The sequence below is a fragment of the Rhamphochromis sp. 'chilingali' genome (assembly GCF_963969265.1).
Source record: "Rhamphochromis sp. 'chilingali' genome assembly, chromosome: 1".
Lineage (NCBI taxonomy): Eukaryota > Metazoa > Chordata > Actinopteri > Cichliformes > Cichlidae > Rhamphochromis > Rhamphochromis sp. 'chilingali'.
Genome location: NC_137929.1, coordinates 70,972,058 through 70,993,585, shown reverse-complemented (window position 1 = coordinate 70,993,585; position 21,528 = coordinate 70,972,058). Strand labels below are relative to the sequence as shown.

The 21,528-nt window shown below is 41.9% G+C and overlaps 1 protein-coding gene across 1 annotated transcript in view; it reads left to right on the top strand.

Annotated features, from left to right (window-relative positions):
- Positions 1 to 20,757, top strand: part of LOC308396824 (alpha-2-macroglobulin-like) — a 49,890-nt gene extending 29,133 nt beyond the window's left edge. The window contains exons 15-35 of the mRNA XM_080882422.1: positions 234 to 383; positions 1,261 to 1,404; positions 1,511 to 1,613; positions 1,710 to 1,857; positions 2,227 to 2,452; positions 2,713 to 2,839; positions 3,754 to 3,875; positions 3,961 to 4,012; positions 4,238 to 4,321; positions 9,228 to 9,404; positions 9,655 to 9,730; positions 10,633 to 10,789; positions 11,368 to 11,442; positions 18,237 to 18,399; positions 18,470 to 18,657; positions 19,157 to 19,369; positions 19,865 to 19,986; positions 20,097 to 20,187; positions 20,274 to 20,342; positions 20,423 to 20,528; positions 20,674 to 20,757. Coding sequence (XP_080738548.1) covers positions 234 to 383; positions 1,261 to 1,404; positions 1,511 to 1,613; positions 1,710 to 1,857; positions 2,227 to 2,452; positions 2,713 to 2,839; positions 3,754 to 3,875; positions 3,961 to 4,012; positions 4,238 to 4,321; positions 9,228 to 9,404; positions 9,655 to 9,730; positions 10,633 to 10,789; positions 11,368 to 11,442; positions 18,237 to 18,399; positions 18,470 to 18,657; positions 19,157 to 19,369; positions 19,865 to 19,986; positions 20,097 to 20,187; positions 20,274 to 20,342; positions 20,423 to 20,528; positions 20,674 to 20,711 — 2,631 coding nt within the window. The 3' untranslated portion in view covers positions 20,712 to 20,757. The remainder of the gene's footprint in view (positions 1 to 233; positions 384 to 1,260; positions 1,405 to 1,510; positions 1,614 to 1,709; positions 1,858 to 2,226; positions 2,453 to 2,712; positions 2,840 to 3,753; positions 3,876 to 3,960; positions 4,013 to 4,237; positions 4,322 to 9,227; positions 9,405 to 9,654; positions 9,731 to 10,632; positions 10,790 to 11,367; positions 11,443 to 18,236; positions 18,400 to 18,469; positions 18,658 to 19,156; positions 19,370 to 19,864; positions 19,987 to 20,096; positions 20,188 to 20,273; positions 20,343 to 20,422; positions 20,529 to 20,673) is intronic.
- The last annotated feature ends 771 nt before the right edge of the window (positions 20,758 to 21,528 follow it).

Below are 21,528 nucleotides of genomic sequence, written 5' to 3'. Positions count from 1 at the left end.
TATATGACCTCATGACCCGCTCACTCCCATTTATACAAGCACTTTTTCAATGATGATGCAAGTCCTACCTATCTAACACTGACACAGTGTTCATACAGTGTCCAACGTGGGCTACAGCCATCACATGGGACTCATGATTTGTCACTCACCACAGTGAAGCAGCTCATTTAGCCAGCAGTGAGTGGGGACTCATCACAGTCACTAAACTTCTACGGGTGTTTTGTGTGTGTCAGGTGTCAGTGGAGTTTTCACCGTCTTCAGCCGTCCCAGGTGAAGAGACCAACATGCAGGTGACGGCCCTGCCACGTTCTCTGTGTGGTGTGAGCGCCATCGACAAGAGCGTTCTCATCAAGGAGCCTGGGAAGACTCTGGATGCAGATAAGGTAACTGCTGATATTAACACCAGTGAGGTGGACACATCCCTTATTTCCAGAGCCCGTAGTGTCGTGAGTTACCAGCAGCTCATGCCTTCGCTCCGGTACTTGTGTCCTGATAAGTATTCTTTGGGCAGTCGTACATTGAACTGTTTTAAACAGTCAAATGCTGAGTTTGTCTTAAAGCAAACTGGTATAAAAAATACAAGGTTACAAATGCATGTGTCTGTGATGACAGTCTTTCTAGCGAGTAAGTAAGTACCATGCTTGTTGCTCATGTGGTTGCAGACAGCAATATTTTAATCTTATAAAATTAATTCCTTTTGAGCAAATTAATATTTCAGCATGGAGATAAATCCAGGATCATGACTTTTTTAGCAAATAATTCAACCATGCAAACAAGTGCATCACCTGCCAATCACTGTCTGCTTTACTCGAGAAGAATTTAACTTTGCACCAAAACTGCTCAAATACACGAGTATTTGTTGATGTTAAACATACAGCAAAACCTGGAAAAAGTGAGACTTGGTGAGTTTAAGGAGCTACAGAGACAGCTTCAAATGGAGAACACTTACTGTAGCCATATAAGTCACTAAGAACGATGTGGTGTTTATAGTAAAATTGTAGAACTTCTGTAACATTTGGTAAACAGATACTTCAACTACAACACCTCACATCTGCGAACACTTACTGCTGACTTGATCATTTTTATTTATTTATTTTTTCAGAATTCTTCTTAGATAATGTAGCAATTGATTTGAGCCTAATCTGTACTTGTATTTGCACCAGTACTACAGGTAAGAGTTAAAAAACACATGTGGATCAAATGTGACCAGGCAGGCAATAAATGTTTGGAGCTTTTGTTGATCTGCACTTTTCTTTTCAGATATTTGACTTGCTCCCACTCAAGAAATCCTCAGGTATCCCGTATGAGGTTGATGATGCTACAGACTGCCTTAATGTGAGACCAAAAAGATATGTTTTGCCACACCCCAGTCAAGAGCAAAATGACGCCTATGCAGTTTTCCAGGTAAAATACAAGTATACCTGTGAGTCCGTCAAACATAACGTAAATACAATAGTTTTTGTTGTTGCACCAGTTTTTGCTGATCTTTGTGTGCTGCTGAAATATGTAGAAAGTCGGACTGAAGATGGCGACAAACTTGCTTTTTCGATTGCCTTCATGCCTCAAGTTCAAAGGAAAAGTCTACCATGATGGCTCTCATCATGTCTCCTACAGTAAATCTTTCACTTGTTTGTGTTGTGTTTTTGATACAAATTTTCTTTTTATTCACCAAAAAGTAAACTGGTAATTATTTTTCTCTTTTTATTTAGGTATGCTTCCCCGGTTTAGAGATGGTTCTATACGACTAAGTAGTCCTGTTGTGGGATCTGCTGGGCAGCTTCCTCGTGAAGCTGCACCAATAGAGACAGCTCGCTCTTTCTTCCCTGAGACGTGGATCTGGGATCTGGTGGAAGTTGGGTAAGTATCTGTTGTGAAGAGATCTGGTGCATATTCCATTTTAAAAAGTTTATACGATCACATTTAGAAACCCATGTGAACTTTCTGCTGTGTCTTTGCACACATGAAAAAGATGAAAATAGAATAATTGTGAGTTTTTTCTTGAGCATGTTTTGATGCTTCAGGCTGATGTTTTGTCATATTTAAAGTTTGGTGGGATACATTATTTCACTGTCATCAGCACCGTGGAGCTCTTTTACTTTGTCAATGCAACATATACAAGTCATTCACACTGCAGGATGTAACTACACTGTTATACAAGTAATTTACAGACATAAAAACATGTTTGATTATGTTACAGAATATGTTTGTGTGTATCTGCTGCTTCAGAGACGATGGAAAAAGGGGCGTGTCCCTGACTGTCCCAGACACCATCACCACCTGGGAGACGGAGGCTTTCTGTTTGTCCTCTCAGGGTTTTGGTTTGGCTCCTCGTAAAGAAATGAAAGTCTTCCAACCTTTCTTCCTTGAACTCACCATGCCCTACTCCATCATCCGGGGGGAGCACTTTGAACTGAGGGCGACTGTCTTTAACTACCTGACCAGCTGCATCATGGTAATGAATGATTAAAGTGTTTAGATACATGTCTGTTCATAGCCAAGGAAAGCCATACTGAAAACATGACTTTCTAAGCAAAATTTATATCATAGTTATTAAAATACAATAGAAAATATCTTTTCTTTGGCAATATAACCATGCAGGATGCAGGCCGTTCTTGAAGGGCCCCTGCTCACCAACACCTGCAAGCTCACCTGTAGGTGTGTTCACATTTGAACTCAGGTTTAAATGTAGCCATGTCTGTGTTCCTCGTACAGGTTACTGTCACTCCTGGGCCGTCCTCAGATTACACCCTCACGCCTCTCTCTGGTGATCTGTACACATCCTGTTTGTGTGCCAACGAGCGCAAGACCCTCAGGTGGACCATGATCCCAACAGCCTTAGGTGAGGATCAGGCTTTGGTCCTCCACACTGCCAGGAAACCGCTGTGTGGCAGGCTGAGTACGACCCAAGTGCAGCACCCAGAAGCAGGAAGTGAACTCTCAGGAAGTGACTTAAAAAGAATCCACATAAGATGGCTAAATAGAATAAATGAGATTAAAACAATAAAGAGCAATTATAAAAACACTATGTGAGAAATACTGCTGAAATATAAGTTATCATAATGAAATGAGAGAATCTGAGCCCCAATAAGCTATATTCATGGAATTTAGAAAGCTGTGTGTGCATTAGACGACAGTGAGTGTGCAGTGTAGAGCTAGGACATGTAGACAGTCAAATGCTGCTGCAAATCCAGAATATAACCCCTGTGTTTGGAAGGCTAAACGTGGGGGTTGTAGGGAGTGGGGCAGAACGTCTATACCTCCAGTCTGAGGGCAGCAGCTGCCTCCATCCTCATGCTTTACTTAATGCAGCTGTCTTAGCCAATTACAAGTCATTTTGAAACCTTCCTTTCAATTCATTATGCATGCTTCCCTTGCACAGTATCATTAGAACAGACTGTTTGCAGTTGCATTGCCATGCAAATGATTTCTTCTTAATCTTAATTGGATCTTATGATTTGCAGTACTTTGGCCTCCAGCAGGACTCAGCAGCAACCCTGACATCATTTTGGACTGTTTTTTTTTTTCAGCTCATGTTTTTCATGCCTGATGCAGTAAAATTTCCAATTGTAATTGATCTTACCTTCGATTTAGAACCAACATTAAATCTAGATTTAGATCTAGTGTGATCACAGTTAACCGCCTCCTTTTGTCCCAACACATTTCCTTCTAGTTTCTACAAAATCTGTAAAATAACCTCGGTAACCTTTATTTTAATGGAGAGACGAAGAAGGTGACCTGTGCTGCTGCTTTTAGGGGCTGTGAATGTGACTGTGTCTGCTGAGGCCGTAGCGTCCCATGTGTCATGTGATAATGAGGTTGTGAGCGTACCAGACAGAGGTCGCATCGACGTGGTCACCAAATCTCTCATAGTGAAGGTCAGTGTCATAAATACGAGACGAGAAAAACATTTTTACTCATAAAATTTAAATTGTTACTCATTTTAAAGATACTTTTCCTCAGGCTGAGGGAAGTGAGACGACAAAGACGTACAACTGGCTTCTTTGTCCAAAAGGTCAGTGTGATGTCCATCAGTTACAAAGTTTAAATAAAGAAATGACCTAAATGCTCAAAGTTAGCAGTGGAGTGCACTGTGTACATAAAATGTGCCAAATTTTCATCTTTTACTTTCACAAAATGTAACGATATGTGCTGAAGATCAGGCCACCTGGTGACTTTGGACAGTAACTCTGTTGTAGTCGTGACTTCCTGATTGGACGTTTGTTGTGTCTGTACACAGGAAGCCCGCTGACGGAGGAAGCAGAGATACATCTGCCTGAGAATGTGATAGAAGGATCTGCCCGCACTTCTGTATCAGTCCTGGGTAAACCTCATCATTTCATCTCAATTTTGATTCAGCCAAATAAAAATATGGCAGGTTAAAGCTTTGTTAAAAAGGCAAATTACTAAAACAACAGAAAATAAAAGAGACGTCATGTTCAAGTAAAAGTAAAAACCGTATTCAGCTTTTAAAAGATGATTTCATTTATAGATAGACCCACGTCTTCCTGGCCTTGTGTGAAAAAGAAATGGACCCCAAAAAGGCTGTTTGTGCCATTCTGTGCAGGAAGAACTGCAGTCTAGCTTTAGTCATAAGTGTGTTTGAAACGCTGAGTTTTGGCCCAGTCACACCAGAGGGTTTTCCAGCGCAATCGTTCTGGTCATGCAGAATCATGTCAGTAGGATTTAAGTCCAGATTTTAACTCGGCCACTTTCTGGTGTCCTGGATCATTTTCCATCTTAACCCTCTGGGGTCGACGTATGCGCCGACACGTCAAAATCACATGACCAATTTAAGACAACACAGCTACAAGATAGTGAGGGGATTTCTTTCTCTTGTTGGAGAACCGGCTCTTTCGGCTCGGCGCATTAAAAAGAGCCAGGACTTTCAGCTCCCAACCGGCTCTTCAGGTTGTTTTGTTGGTCGAAAGTAACGGACTTCAGACTATATACCAGTTCTTGAATTGTGTCGATGGACCACGTAAAACCAGAGTTATGATAAAAAATACACATAAAGTTTTTTTCTGAACAAAACAGTGGCGTTTACAGCCAGAGCGTTCTCACTCCCGAGGCGTAACATGTCGACGTTTTGTCACGTCCCGCGGCGTTCCTGAGGAACGCGAAAGGAGACCTTCGGCGTTCTTATGGTACGCGGCGGGTTATGGCTGGAATCCAGTGCAATGACGCTCCCGCGGTAATAGACGTTCCAGCCCTGTATTCCAGCCCTAAACCTAACCTTATCCCTAGCCCTGACCATAACCTTATTCCTGACCTTAACCAGGACTTTAATGATGTTAAATAGCGTGTTTCTAAGCGATTTGAAGAAAAAGAGCGAACATGTGTAGGTTCAGTCCAGACGGTTCTCATATTTCCTCTTTTTCCGAGGTCGTCATTTAGGAACGTGGTGGGTAGCCGAAAACGTAATATGGTGACGATTTGTCACCTAGCGTAAAATGTTACGCTTTGGGAGTGAGAACGGGTTGTTACAGCAGGAAGAACGGTAAAAACGGCGTTTTCTACAGACAGCGCTAGCAAACACTCTCCGCTTGCGCGTGAAAAAATAAAAAGAAAAAACACCCCTTCCCTATTGGTGTTAGAGTTTACCATGTCAGCCAATCAAAAAATGATATGGCAACATGTGACGCTTGGTTATTTAGGGAGAACGGCATTTTTAGTAGTGACGGAAAGCGAGCAAAAGAGAGAGAGAGCGAGTTTTCATATGTCACACATTAGTGACGTTTAGCGTGTTTGGAGGCTGTAGTTAGTGTGTTGTGTAGTTATTGTGTTGTATTGTGTGTCAGTTAGACTGCTGAATGTCACATTTGCTCCAAAAACGCCGTCAAAGGCAGAGTCCAGTGTAAACGCTGTTCCCACATGGAAAACTGGACTGATGCTCCTCCTGCTGTCAGACCTGGTTCAGGCCTGTGCAGTTCTCCTCTGTCTTATACTGAACACAAATCATTTGTGTGCCTTCTTATTTGATGCAGAACTGATTGTTCTGTAAATAGATTTAAATGGTTATGTAAAAAACGCCTGAGGCCTGGGCTGCATTTTTAGGTAAATAGTACCATATAACTTTGTTGTTTGCAAAACTTGTGCATAATTTTATTCTTTCTATTTGCATTTCAAGTTATGAAAATGATTCATTAAACATGTTTGTGGGTTTTACAGTAAAAAATTTAACTTTTTCTACTCGGATTTTGACATTTTTGTCTGAATTTAGATCAACTGTGTATAGTATGCCAAAAGGAAAAAATAACTCAAATTTCAGATATTTAAAGCTGTGCTGAAAGTAACGATACCAAACAAGGCAAGATAAACAGTTTTTAAAGGTGAGATATAGAGGTAAAATCAAAAGTAGTCAAAAACGGCCAATTATACCCTGACCCCAAGGCAAGGCAAGGCAAGTTTATTTGTATAGCACAATTCAACAACAAGGTGATTCAAAGTGCTTTACAGAGACATTAGAAACAAAAACAAATAAAAAGCATGATTTAAAATTGATTAAAACAAGCAAACAAACTAACTAACTAATTAGCAAACAAACAAACAAACAAAACAGTATATAAAATCAAAACAGATAAAATCAGAACAGTAGATAAAATCAATAGTTAAATATAAGTTTTGAAATTTAAGCTAAAAAGTGTGGATTTGGTGCTTTGAGAATAGGTGAGTCTTCAACCTGGATTTAAATAAACTGAGTGTTTCAGCTGATCTGAGGCTTTCTGGGAGTTTGTTCCAGATATAAGGAGCATAAAAGCTGAATGCAGCTTCTCCGTGTCTGGTTCTGACTCTGGGAACTGATAAAAGACCGGATCCAGATGACCTGAGGGATCTGGAAGGTTCATACTGGGTCAGGAGGTCACTGATGTATTTTGGTCCTAAACCATTCAGAGCTTTATAGGCCAGCATCAGAACTTTAAAGTCTATCCTCTGACGGACAGGCAGCCAGTGTAAAGACCTCAGAGCTGGACTGATGTGGTCCACTTTTTTGGTCTTAGTGAGGACTCGAGCAGCAGAGTTCTGAATGAGCTGTAGTTGTCTGACTGATTTTTTAGGTAGACCTGTAAAGATGCTGTTACAGTAATCAAGCCTACTAAAGATGAATGCATGGACTAGTTTTTCCAGGTCCTGTTGAGACATCAGATCTTTTATCCTTGATATATTCTTGAGGTGATAGTAAGCTGACTTTGTTATTGTCTTAATGTGTTTTTCTAAGTTTAGGTCTGCATCCATCACTACACCCAAATTTCTCGCCTGGTTTGTGGTTTTTAGATGTATAGATTGAAGTTCTCTGGTGACCTGTAATCGTTTTTCTTTGGCGCCAAAGACTATTACCTCAGTTTTGTTTTTGTTTAGCTGGAGAAAATTGTGGCACAACCAGTCATTGATTTCCTCAATGCATTTACCAAGAGCCTGTACAGGGCCTCGGTCTCCTGGTGACATTGTGATATATATTTGTGTGTCATCTGCATAGCTGTGATAGTTTATTTTGTTGTTCTTTATAATCTGTGCCAGTGGGAGCATGTAGATGTTAAACAGAAGGGGTCCCAAGATGGAACCTTGGGGAACTCCACATGTGATACTTGTCTGCTCAGATGTGAAGTTACCTATTGATACAAAGTATTTCCTGTTTTCTACGTATGTCTTGAACCAGTTTAGTACAGTTCCTGAAAGACCTGCCCAGTTCTCCAGTCGTTTGAGTAATATGTTGTGGTCAACTGTATCAAATGCTGCACTGAGATCCAGTAAAACTAGGACTGACATTTTTCCACTGTCTGTATTCAGACATATGTCATTAAACACTTTGGTCAGAGCGGTTTCAGTGCTGTGGTTCTGTCTAAAACCTGACTGGAAGGCATCGTAGCAATTATTCTGTTTTAAGAAGTAACTGAGCTGTTGAGAAACTGCTTTTTCAATGATCTTACTTAAAAACGGGAGATTTGAGATCGGCCTGTAGTTGTTCATTTGTGTCTTGTCAAGATTGTCCTTTTTCAGTATAGGTTTGATTACAGCAGTTTTTAGTGATTCTGGAAACACACCTGATAATAAAGAAAAGTTGACGATCTATAACAGGTCTGACTCTAAAGTCTTTGAGACCTTTTTGAAAAAACTTGTTGGCAGGACATCTAAACAGCAGGAGGAGGAGTTCAGTTGACCTAAGATGTCCTCCAGGTCTTTGCTGTTAATAGGTTGAAACTGTTTCATGGTGTTTAAACAGTTTTTCGGTGGACACAGTACATATCCTGGATCTGCTGTTGATGTACCAATTGCTTGTCTAATCTTATGGATTTTTTCTGTGAAGAATTTGGCAAAGTCATTGCAGGCCATGGTCGAATGAAGTTCAGCTGCCACTGACACAGGAGGGTTTGTTAGCCTGTCAACTGTAGAAAATAAGACCCGAGCATTATGGCTGTGTTTAGTGATGATGACCCTACGCCACACAGCCCCAGAGCATCACACAGTTGGTATGATGTTCTTTCCATGAAATGATGCGTCACTTTTAAGCCAAATGCAACAAAACTCAAAACTTTTTCTCTTCAGTCCATATAATATTCTCCCAAATATCTTGTGGAGCATGGAGATGTTTTTTAGCTAATGTGAGATAAGCTTTTGTGTTCTTCTTGGTCAGCAGTGGTTTTGTCCATGAATGCTGTTTTTGCCCCGTCTCCTTTGTATTGTTGAATCGTAAACTCTGACCTTTACAGAGGAAGGCAAGGCCTTCAGTTCTTTTCGGTGAGTCGTCGATGTGCTAATGGAGTAATTTCGGCCACATCTTTTCTAGTTTTCTCAGTTTGTGGATAATGGGTTCCAACATGGTGCACTGGCGCTCCAAAGCTGTAGAAATTGCTTTTAATCCTGTCCAAACTGATAGATCTCAAGACTCCAAATATTTCTGGGAAGACTGAGTTTCATTTCACCAACCAGACCCAGGCCTGATTAAGGCCAGACCTGCTGGATCAAGAAATCACTCAAGTACAATCTGTTTGACAAAGGGAAGCAGGCTAAAAGACGTCCAGAAGAAACACGTCGTTGCCATGACCAAAACAAATTCTAAAATAGGTTAATCACAGTCGATCTTTGATTTTCAGTTTGGATGTTTTTTCGCTCAGCAAATGAAATCATCATTTAAAATTGCATATTGAAGTATTCAGGTTATCTCTGCCCAATAATACAAAGTTGTTTTACGCTAGTTTTGTTAGTTTTAGTGAATCAGTGTTTTTGATCAGGTGACATCCTCGCCCGGGCTCTGAAGAACCTGGATGGATTGCTGCAGATGCCGTATGGATGTGGGGAGCAGAACATGGCTCTCCTGGCCCCCAACATCTACATCCTCCACTACCTGAAAGGCACACAGCAGCTCACCGCAGCCATCATGGAAAAAGCTACTAACTTCCTCACCAGTGGCAAGTTTTTATTGTTTCCTCTAAGAAGGAAATCATTTGAATCACTTCAACACACACGGTTCAAGAAACAAGCCGACAGGAGGCAGAACATTAGCCACAGCTTTTGGTCAAATGCGTCATTTTCCTCATCTGTCAGCAAGAGTCATTGAATTTCCCAAATCTCGATGTACACATGCAGATCCATAAACAAATGGAGTCCAATCATCACCATAGCAACAATGTCTCGATCATGGTGTCCCTGTTGTTACAGGATACCAAAGACAGCTCAACTACAAAAGTGCTGACGGTGCTTACACCACATTTGGAACAGGACCAGGAAACACTTGGTGAGAACATCACTGATCAAACATGTCACAAACCAGAGAGGTTACACTGGTTTTTAAATATCCCACCAAACAGAAGACGTTTCTTCAAGTTTGACTACCCATTAATAACATAAACATGTCTACCTCTAATACTTAAAATAATTCTCCATTTAATCCTTTGACTAAGCCAACATTAACAATACCTTTTGGTTAATACTGTGTAATTTAGTAGGTAGGAAGGAGCATTAGAGCCACATAAAAATGTTATTGATCATTATTAGAATAAAGTCGAATTTTAAAGCTTAAAGTTATTTTACTTTAAGAAAAAGTCTAAATACTATTTCAATAATAAAGTCTTAATACTGTTTTGTGAAAAAAGTCAAATTCAAATCTAAGAAAACAGTTGAAATGATTGTTGTTTCAAACGATTGCTATACCCTGTATAAAATGCCTTGAGTAGATGTAGTGAAATAAATCAGTGGTCTTGTGATACAGCATAGATCCTCTTTATTCCACGAGCGTGGAACCATCGGTATCCTTGCATCTGTACATTAGCAGCCATTTCCTTTTATACAAATCTAACCACATGCAGCTTTCTGCACCACTTTCTGCTTTTCAGTGTACTTATACTTACTGCCATGCTGTTTTTATTGCTACAAGTGACATCAGTTCCTTCCTTGTTACTAAAACTGAGTCTGAAGTACGATTTCACTAATTCAGAGGGTAAAGCAACCGTGGCAGTTTGTCCTGAAATAACTGTGATATCCACATTTCTGCTTTTGTCTCAAAATACATTTTCAAATTTAACCTTGAAATTTCAAGTTTACTTTCAAAATGATCAGTATTTCTTTCTCTTAATGTGACCTCACAGCCAAACATTTCCATCATTGTAAGACGTGTAAGTGTTGTTTTCTTTCTGTCAGGCTGACTGCGTTTGTGGTAAGAAGTTTTGCCAAAGCTCAGTCTTTCATCTTTATTGATCCCAGAAAGATCGAAGAGTCTAAGACCTGGCTGCAACATAAACAACAAGAAAATGGCTGTTTTGAAAAGTCTGGGAAACTCTTCAACAACGGAATGAAGGTAACCTGCAGTTCTTCGCTGTTAGACTGTGGAAACAGCCTCCAGTCTGGATTTAACAAATTTTATTAATAATGTCATGCATACATGGAAAACACTGTACTACATACTGTAATAGCTCACATCAGTATATTCTATTATTTTATTTAAGAAATAATTTCCATACATCTTGTTCCATTCACACCAGCACTGCTTTCTATGTAGCATTCACACATATTTATACTAAATACAAAGTATGCACTAGAGACCAACTTGGGATTAGTATATTGCCCACAAATATTTGACATGCAGGCTGGAGCAGCTGGGAATCAAACCACCAACCTTCTGATTAGTAGATGACTACACAAACTGTTTATAAGGTTGGGGAAACCCGAGGTGAAGAAACATCCATCTCACTGGAAATACAATGTCCAGATGAACAAAATCAACTTCCTGTTCATCTCTTTAGCTGGATGTTTGAACATGCATGAAGACATTGATGATACTAAAACCACATGCAGCTGAAAATCATTTTCATGACTTCATATCCCTGAATGTTGGTGCACTGATGATAAAGTGTCTATGATGTCTTCTGTTGACAGGGTGGTGTATCTGATGAAGTGACTCTCAGTGCGTACGTTACTGCTGCCTTCTTGGAAATGAATACATCCCAACATGTGAGTAGAGTCAAAGAATATCAAGGTATTCAACAAAAAAAGGAGAAGAGTTTGTGCTGCTCAGCCATGGAGTTAGGTTTAACCAGCAGTCTAGCACCCTGCTGGTATGTGCTGGATTGTCTCATGGGCACCTGGGGTCTTGCCTGGTGTGATAGACCCCAGCCTCTATGGATCTTGTACTCAGAGCTTGTTCCTGTGCTGCCATGTTTAGTGCCTCTGTGCTGTCTTTCAGTCCAGCTTTTTCCAGCCACTGGTAGGATTTCTGGGTATCATCTACTTCCTCTATCTGCTGGTGGTAACATACCGTGCAGGGGCCTGTCCTTCCATGATGGTTCCTCGCCTTCCTCCTCTTTCTTGAGTTTCTGCTGCCTAAGGTATTCACTGAGCACGCTGTCAGTTGGGGCCATCTTCCTCGTACTCGTGAATATTCGTTGTTTCATCTTGGAATGTGGTGCTGACACTCACCAGTCCCTGGTCTCCTTCCTGCCATTTAGCATGCTGGACTTGGGGTGAAACCCTCCATGCATGGTCAGGAACTTTGTCTTGATGTCAGTGGCTTCTACAGGGAGTGCAGAATTATTAGGCAAGTTGTATTTTTGAGGAATAATTTTATTATTGAACAACAACCATGTTCTCAATGAACCCAAAAAACTCATTAATATCAAAGCTGAATGTTTTTGGAAGTAGTTTTTAGTTTGTTTTCAGTTTTAGCTCTTTTAGGGGGATATCTGTGTGTGCAGGTGACTATTACTGTGCATAATTATTAGGCAACTTAACAAAAAACAAATATATACCCATTTCAATTATTTATTTTTACCAGTGAAACCAATATAACATCTCCACATTCACAAATATACATTTCTGACTTTCAAAAACAAAACAAAAACAAATCAGGGACCAATATAGCCACCTTTCTTTGCAAGGACACTCAAAAGCCTGCCATCCATGGATTCTGTCAGTGTTTTGATCTGTTCACCATCAACATTGCGTGCAGCAGCAACCACAGCCTCCCAGACACTGTTCAGAGAGGTGTACTGTTTTCCCTCCTTGTAAATCTCACATTTGATGATGGACCACAGGTTCTCAATGGGGTTCAGATCAGGTGAACAAGGAGGCCATGTCATTAGTTTTTCTTCTTTTATACCCTTTCTTGCCAGCCACGCTGTGGAGTACTTGGACGCGTGTGATGGAGCATTGTCCTGCATGAAAATCATGTTTTTCTTGAAGGATGCAGACTTCTTCCTGTACCACTGCTTGAAGAAGGTGTCTTCCAGAAACTGGCAGTAGGACTGGGAGTTGAGCTTGACTCCATCCTCAACCCGAAAAGGCCCCACAAGCTCATCTTTGATGATACCAGCCCAAACCAGTACTCCACCTCCACCTTGCTGGCGTCTGAGTCGGACTGGAGCTCTCTGCCTTTACCAATCCAGCCACGGGCCCATCCATCTGGCCCATCAAGACTCACTCTCATTTCATCAGTCCATAAAACCTTAGAAAAACCAGTCTTGAGATATTTCTTGGCCCAGTCTTGACCTTTCAGCTTGTGTGTCTTGTTCAGTGGTGGTCGTCTTTCAGCCTTTCTTACCTTGGCCATGTCTCTGAGTATTGCACACCTTGTGCTTTTGGGCACTCCAGTGATGTTGCAGCTCTGAAATATGGCCAAACTGGTGGCAAGTGGCATCTTGGCAGCTGCATGCTTGACTTTTCTCAGTTCATGGGCAGTTATTTTGCGCCTTGGTTTTTCCACAAGCTTCTTGCGACCCTGTTGACTATTTTGAATGAAACGCTTGATTGGTCGATGATCACGCTTCAGAAGCTTTGCAATTTTGAGACTGCTGCATCCCTCTGCAAGATATCTCACTATTGTTGACTTTTCTGAGCCTGTCAAGTCCTTCTTTTGACCCATTTTGCCAAAGGAAAGGACGTTGCCTAATAATTATGCACACCTGATATAGGGTGTTGATGTCATTAGACCACACCCCTTCTCATTACAGAGATGCACATCACCTAATATGCTTAATTGGTAGTAGGCTTTCGAGCCTATACAGCTTGGAGTAAGACAACATGCATGAAGAGGATGATGTGGACAAAATACTCATTTGCCTAATAATTCTGCACTCCCTGTATCTCCTCCTTTTGCCAGCTTATTATCCCAGCAGGGTACCTGATGACGGGCAGGGCGTAGGTTTTGATAGGCCGGATCCTGTTCTAACATTCAGCGGACTCCTCAGGATTTGCCTGATCCTCTGCAGGTACTTGGTGGTAGCAGCTTTTCCAGCAGCCTCTTTGTGGTTTCCATTTGCCTGTTGGATCTCCAAGTACTTGTAGCTGTCCTCTATGTCTGCAATGTTGCCTTCTAGTAGTTAGATTCCCTCAGTTCTGACTCTTTGTTGTCATCCGACTACATTTCTCCAGTCCGAACAATATTCCAATGTCGTTGCTTTATATCCTGGTGGTGTGGATCAGTGAATCGATGTCTCGTTCACTCTTGGCATACAGCTTGATGTCATCCACGTACAGGAGATGGCTGACAACTGCTTCATTCTGTAGTCAGTATCCGTAGGGACAGAGCATCTCCTTGATAGATGGTGTTGTGCTATGGGCTTGAAGTTGGCCTCTAGTGTTATACGCCACATTCCCATTGAGTTCTTGATGAAGGCTCTTAAAGTCCTGTTGATCTTGTACAGGTCTAGGCATTCCAGGATTCAGCTGTGGGGCATTAAGTCATAGACCCTCTTGTAATCAATCCAGGCAGTCTCGGCTGATTGTTACAAGTAGCTGGTGTTTTGCACCTCTGGTATTCTTGCCAATGAGTGGGGCACAGGAACATGTGTCCATTCATCTTAGCCACTATGATGCCTGACAGGAGCTTCCATGTGGTACTGAGGCAGGTTATTGGTCAGTAGTTGGATTGGACCGATGGGACCGATCCCTTCAAGACTGTCCGGCCAGTTGGATGGGACCGATCCCTTCAGGACTGTCCGCCCTACAGTTAGCCATTCTGGGTGTCTGTCGTCAGCTAACAGCTGGTTCATTTATGCTGCCAGATGCTCATGGAGTGCAGTCAGCTTCTTCCACCAGTAGACGTGAGCCATACTAGTGTATGGCAAGGTGCTGGCCAAGGCTGTTAGTCGTTGCTTGGCAGTTTCCATGGACAGCTTGCTATACTTCTTCTTGGGCACCGTCTTTGTCACACCTGTCTGCAGCTCCGATAGTTGGCTAACCTCCCTCCTTGATCTTAGCCTCTAGTCTCCTTCTTGTGGCTGTTCAACCTGTAGCCAAGCATCTCTCTGATCACTGCTGCTGTACTGTAGATCAGCTTGTTAGTCTCGATAATCGTGGCTGTATGTATCGCATTTACATCATCTAGCAGATCTTCACATCTTGGTAACCAGCTACGGGGATTCCAGTTTTCACGTTTTGCCATGATCCTATCTTTCAGGTCACTTCCTCTCGCACTATAGCACTTGGGGCTTGGTACAAATCTCGGGTGGAGGTGATGACATCTCCCCCCCTGACCTGTCGTCCTGGCTCCCCCTTGCCGTAGCATTTGTGTTGCACCTCGTCAATCTCTAGCTGTGAGAGCAATACCCTTCTTTCGAATGTTGGAACACTGAGCTATTAGTTGTTTCACCGTCAATGTGGATGCTGGGTATCGAAGATTCCATAGGCCCCTCATCCTATTCATGTAGCCCCTTCTGCCAGGGTTACTTGTATAGTAGCATTCCAACAACGCCCTATTTTCATCTCTTGCCCACCAATGCCTTCTTGTTCCAATAGTTGATCCGGGCGACGTCCGAGCTGGTATGCATATATACATACATACACAAAAGTGTATAAACCAATAATATAATATACAATCTAACAGAGGTGGGACCAAGTCATTGTTTTGCAAGTCTCAAGTAAGTCTCAAGTCTTTATCCTCAAGTCTCAAGTCAAGTCTCAAGTAATGTCAGGCAAGTCAGAGTCGAGTCTCAAGTCACTGGTGTAAAAGTCCGAGTCAAGTCACAAGTCTGAAACTTTGAATTTCAAGTCCTTTCGAGTCTTTAAAAAAAAAAAAAAAAAAAAAAGCATGTTGCAGTTATGCTAAATGTAAATGTTAGACCATGTAATTTTAAAATCTGTGTTTTTCTCAACACATGACAAAATAGTGAACTTAGAAAATATACACAAATTGTGAAATTGCACCTCTTTAAAATGCAGCTCAATTAAACCTAGCTCCAAGAATAATTTTCACCGACAGTTCTGAGATAAGCTGCATGTTATTCTTGGATGCGCTTGTAGGACCAGCTTTAAAATCGCATGACAAAAATATCATACACATTAAAAAAACTGCATCACCAACGTAGCCTGGACAACATTTGCTAGTTAGATGAAGTCAGCTATCTCATCGTAGCATATTTATATGCATATTTATAATCATACGGTTCTTGGAGTGAGTGCATACACTCATGAAGTTTAGTAACTTCAGGTCACTGCAACAAGCCCAGGTACAGTTTACTGACGGATGGGTGCAGGACCTTGAAATGCACCGTGTAGAACGAAAGACCATCGTACGTATCATAAGTTTACCAGTCTCACAAATTGTCGTCATAAATACACATTCATTAACCGTTTATTAATAGGACCTTTGAGCTCAATGGTAATTAATTAGTAGTGGAAATAATCTCTGGTAGCATCACAGAAATGTAGCAGTGACAATAATACTGTATGCTGTAATCGTACTGGGCAATTAGTGATACAAACCTGTTTTATCCTGTGAATAAAAGTATATGTTTTTGTCAATGTACCATAATAACAGAAGCGAAACGCAATATTGTGTCAGGACAATTAACTATTTATGCACAATAAATAAAGGAGCGACAATTTCTGTTCAGCGCCAGACTTACTTGTAACCTATATCACTAATTATGTTATGAAAATGACGTATTAAGTACTAAAAGACACTGACCTTCGTGTAAATGCTTGGAGCAGGCTAACCTGTGAGCTGGAGTGTTCTGGGACGTTATATTTGGTCTTTGAATGGCTGCAATCCAGGCCATCCGTCGCGTCTTTGTTACTTCGGAAACATGGCTTAAAAATTTCTCTTCAACGACGTAATCCGATAACAACCGATCTCTTTACCCGTCGGCTTCCCGTGGCTGTCATGCGACCGGCTATTGTAGTTAATAATACAACAGCTTCTTGACATTTTTGTGTTTCTTTTTATCGCTGTGTGACTGATTTCAATTGAAAGCCTGCGTGCGCTAGTACCGCTTGCCACGAGTTCCCAGAATCCTTTGCGGTTCTACCCGTGAATGACGTCACATTTTCAATCTCTATATAATATGCATGTTAAATTTTATATTTGGGGTAAAATATCAAGTCTTTTCAAGTAAAGCGGTTCAAGTCCAATTCAAGTCCCAAGTCATTGGTGTAAAAGTCCAAGTCAAGTTACAAGTCTTAGAATATTTTTTCAAGTCAAGTCTAAAGTCATAAAATTAATGACTCGAGTCTGACTCGAGTCCAAGTCATGTGACTCGAGTCCACACCTCTGCAATCTAATATATATATTACATATACCCCAAAAAGTTGATTCTGTTCATCTGGATGTTTTCAGTGGGAGAAACGTTTCGTCACTCATCCAAGTGACTTCTTCAGTCTCAGCTGACTGCAGGTTTCAATCTTATAAACAGGACATTTGCATAATGACTGAAACCAGCACCACTGAAGGAACAGTGGGCTGGGAGGTCAGTTCCTTAATCGTAATTATGCAAATTCTCATGACCATTGATCAACAACCACCGATCAAGCACCACTGATCAATGGCCATCAGTACCATTCACAGAGAGTTGGGCAATGGCTGCAATCACAGCATTGTAAGATGGCAAAAGATGTACCCTTAGGCCCCCTCCTCGATTCAGAGATGGTCTTTCCTTTTTCACGTAAATGGCCTCCTTGACCCTACACTCAAACCAGCGTTCCTCCCTGTCCAGGATGTTACATCCTCATCATTGAAAGAGTGTCCACTGGCCTGTAGGTGTGAATAGACTGCAGAGTCCTGGCCTGACGAGGTGGCTCTTCTGTGTTGTGCTATCCTCTTAGCCAGAGGTTGTTCGATTTCCCCGATGTATAGATCCTGGCAATCCTCCTGGAACTTAACACCGTACACTATGTTACTCTGTTTGTGTTGGGGTGGAGCAGTTTTTGGCGCAGCGTGTTTTGTGGTTTAAAAGCCACAGAGACACAGTGTTTAGAAAAAAATGTGCCTCAGCTGCTCCGATACTCCTGACACATACGGGATCACTACAGGTTTTCACTTAGGCAGCAGTTGTCCTTCTCTCCTGGATCGGCTGGAGCTTAGGTTTACGGTACACATCAGCTTTTAAATGTCCTCCATTACTGATGGAAATCTCACAGTCTAAGAAGACTAACCTGACACTTTTCATATCCTCCCTGGTGAATTTGATGTGTCGTTCCACTGAGTTAATGTGATCTGTGAATTGTGGAACGTCCTGAGAATTGATTTTCACCCAGGTCATCCACATACGTGAACTCTCACCAGCAAGAACTTGTATCACCACCCAACCTGTACAGTGTTTTTTCAATATGTTCTTTATATTGTAAATACTACTAGAAGATTGCTCCAGTCTTTGCTTGATCTGTACTTTCCTCTAATTGCTGTGTTTTCTATTATCACGCTGATGTTTTGAGTGACTGAATCAGGAACTCTGCCTCCTATTCTTCTCACACTGGGTTTAATGAAAGAAGATTTCTGTTTGTCCATTAAAGTTCTTTGTTTTGATCTTTTAAAGGATCCTGTGATGAACAAGAGCCTGGCTTGTCTCAAGGAGTCTCTCAGTGACCTGAGCAACACCTACACTACAGCTCTGCTGGCCTATGTGTTCACTCTGGCAGGAGACGTGGAGACCCGAGCTCACCTTCTGCAGCACTTAGACACAGTTGCAGTGAGGGAAGGTGAGCCATCCTTTAGCAGGACATCATTCAGGCTTTATTAGCATCACTGTGACTGTTATTGTGTTTGTAGGAGGTTTCCTCTACTGGTCTCAGACAGCAGCAGAAACATCAGCCTCCCTGTCAGTGGAGATCAGTTCTTATGTGCTGTTGGCCAAACTCAGCGCCTCCCCGACTGCTGAGGATCTGGGATATGCCTCTGGTATTATCAGGTGGCTGACTGGGCAGCAGAACTATTACGGAGGCTTCTCCTCCACTCAGGTACGACACCACCCGAACAGTATGAAGCTCATCTTTGAGTACAGTCTTAGACAAAACCAGGGACAGAAGAAATAATACTGAAGCTTTCAGTTTTCTATCAGATATGTAAAACAGATTTGTTTTAGCCAGGCAGAGAAGTTTTTATTCTTTAGTTAGAATATGACATTTAAGTCTAAAAATTCATTGTTTTTACAGAATAGCAATGTTACCTCAGACTTCTGTACACCAACTACACGTAACAGCCTGTAAATAACAGATCACCTGCGAGTTTATACCTGTAATTTCTATACTTTGATAATTCTCAGTTAAAGATATTTTAACCTGTTTAATGTTTATTTAACCAGGAAGTGAACTTTGGAAAACTTGAGATTAAGGATCTCTTTTGTGAGAGGGTCTCAAAGTGACACAGGCTGTTTTAACTTAATGTCAATTCCACTTAAGCCCATGAAATATGGAGACACATGCTGTGTGTGTTAACCACAATGAATCCATCCTGTAGGACACGGTGGTGGCTCTTCAGGCTCTGGCTCTCTACTCCACTCTGGTGTTCAGTGCTGAAGGTTGGAGCACAGTGACAGTTCAGGCTCCCAGCAGTCAGCTGACGTTTGATGTAAATCAGGGCAACAAACTGCTCTACCAGGAGGAGGCGCTGCAGGACGTGTCAGGAAAATACAGGCTGGAGGTGAAGGGCACTGCATGTGCTTCAGTGCAGGTCAGTGACAGCATCACGTGAGAAGCTCCTGGTTGATGTCAGAGAAAGGGTTTCTTCTTTTTCTTTTTCCTTATACAACTTCAGAGAGCATTAGCATTGTCACATGTAATAAAGCTCATCTTGCACATGTATTTTCATACACAATAAAGACATTAGACCTGGCAGTAATAACTGTAGAGAGTACAATGCTATTTTAAACTAAATTGGAGAACTGAGCAAAAACAAATGAACTTTCTGTCTGTATCAGAATCAGGGAAACTATTAATCCCACAGGGAAACTGAGTTGTCATAGCAGCAAATATACAACAAACATCAAGCACTCGTATAAATGAGTGTAGATATAACAGAGATCCTCATATTAAGATGAATATAGACATATAGGTATGACTATAAAAGTATGTGTGCTAATATGTGTCATGGTGTAGAACAGTGACAGCAGGGTGCATTGAGGTGTGATTAGTTCTGTTCCACACGTGACCCAAGTGTGTTTCCCAGATTTCTGCCACCTACAACATCCCAACACCTGCTGATGTCACCACTCTCAGTGTGAGAGTCCATCTAGAGGTCAACACCAGTGAAGCTGCTAGACCCAAATTCACTGTGCAAATACAATCACTGTAAGTATGTGACAGGTGAGAGGAGCGCTCTTTACCCGTGTGGAGGAACTGCTGGTAGATGAAAAGCAAGTGTGCACACAGGTCAGTATAATCACACTGTTCAAACACAGGTACAGTGGAAAGGAGGAAACTACAAACATGGTGATCCTGGACATCAAAATGCTCTCTGGATTTTCCCCAGACCCCGAGTCTTTGAAGAGTGTGAGTAATTAGACAGATTCTACCAACGAGTGCATCTCATGTGATAATTGTGAGGATAATAATAAAATGATGTCATCTCCTCACAGCTCAAACGTGGCCTCCTGGTGAGTCGTGTTGAGCAAAAGGAGGATCACGTTCTGGTGTACTTAGAGGAGGTAAGTGAAAGTCACCGTGGGGACACCAGATGATGATCTTTGGTACAAACTGTGTCTGCGATTGTTTCTGTCTCGTCCAGTTATCAAAGGACACACCCATCAACCACAGCTTAGAGATCATCCAGGAGCTCCCAGTGGACAACCTGAAGCCAGCCGTGGTCAAGATCTATGACTACTACCAACCAGGTCCAAGTCTAACTAAGCTTTACTCCAACAGCACACTGACACACTTCAGAGGATCCATCAGACTGAACAGTTCATACAAGCTGATGTTTCCATCAGTGACTCAGAGAAATGACACGTTCATGTTTTTCTACCATGTTTCTGTCAGGTGACCAGGCTGAGACCCAATACATGTTTGTCTCGTGAGCTGCAGGTACGAAGCTGTAACAACACACAAGGACACCTTTCACACACGTTCATGTTCACAGCATCAATGCAAAGAACTTTGAGCTTTTACTAACTTGTATTCTTCGTCTCACAGTTTGAATAAGCTGTGGCTGGTCCTGAGGTTTAAACCTGCATTTGAATAAAGATACTTTTCCTGCTCACATGTGTGTAAGCGTGTGTGTTAACAGCTCCAGTATTATTAGTGCTTCTTTAATAACAGGCTTCATTATTAATAATCGGCAGAATGGAAAATATAGTGCTGTGAATGCACCGCTGAGACTGGCCTCATGCCACATTTCTGTCTTTGTGCAGGTTTAGACAAAAACAAAAAGGTGCAAGTGGGCAACAAGTGGGCAACAAGTGGGCAACAAGTGGGCAACAAGTGGGCAACAAGTGGGCAACAAGTGGGCAACAAGTGGGCAAAACATTAAAAAAGCTAAACGTGCTCGTGGGAGACATTCAGTGACAGCTGGCAAGTGACGTCCACGGAAATACAGACAGAAACATATGTGTGTGTGTGTGTGTGTGTGTCTGTGTGTGTGTGTGTGCGTGTGTGTGTGTGCGTGTGTGCGTGTGTGTGTGTGTGTGTGTGTGCGTGTGTGCGTGTGTGTGTGTGTGTCTGTGTGTGTGCGTGTGTGTGTGTGCGTGTGTGTGTGTGTGCGTGTGTGTGTGTGTCTGTGTGTGTGCGTGTGTGTGTGTGTGTGCGTGTGTACGTGTCTGTGTGTGTGTGTCTGTGTGTGTGTGTGCGTGTGTGTGTGTGTGTGCGTGTGTGTGTGTGTGTGCGTGTGTGTGTGTG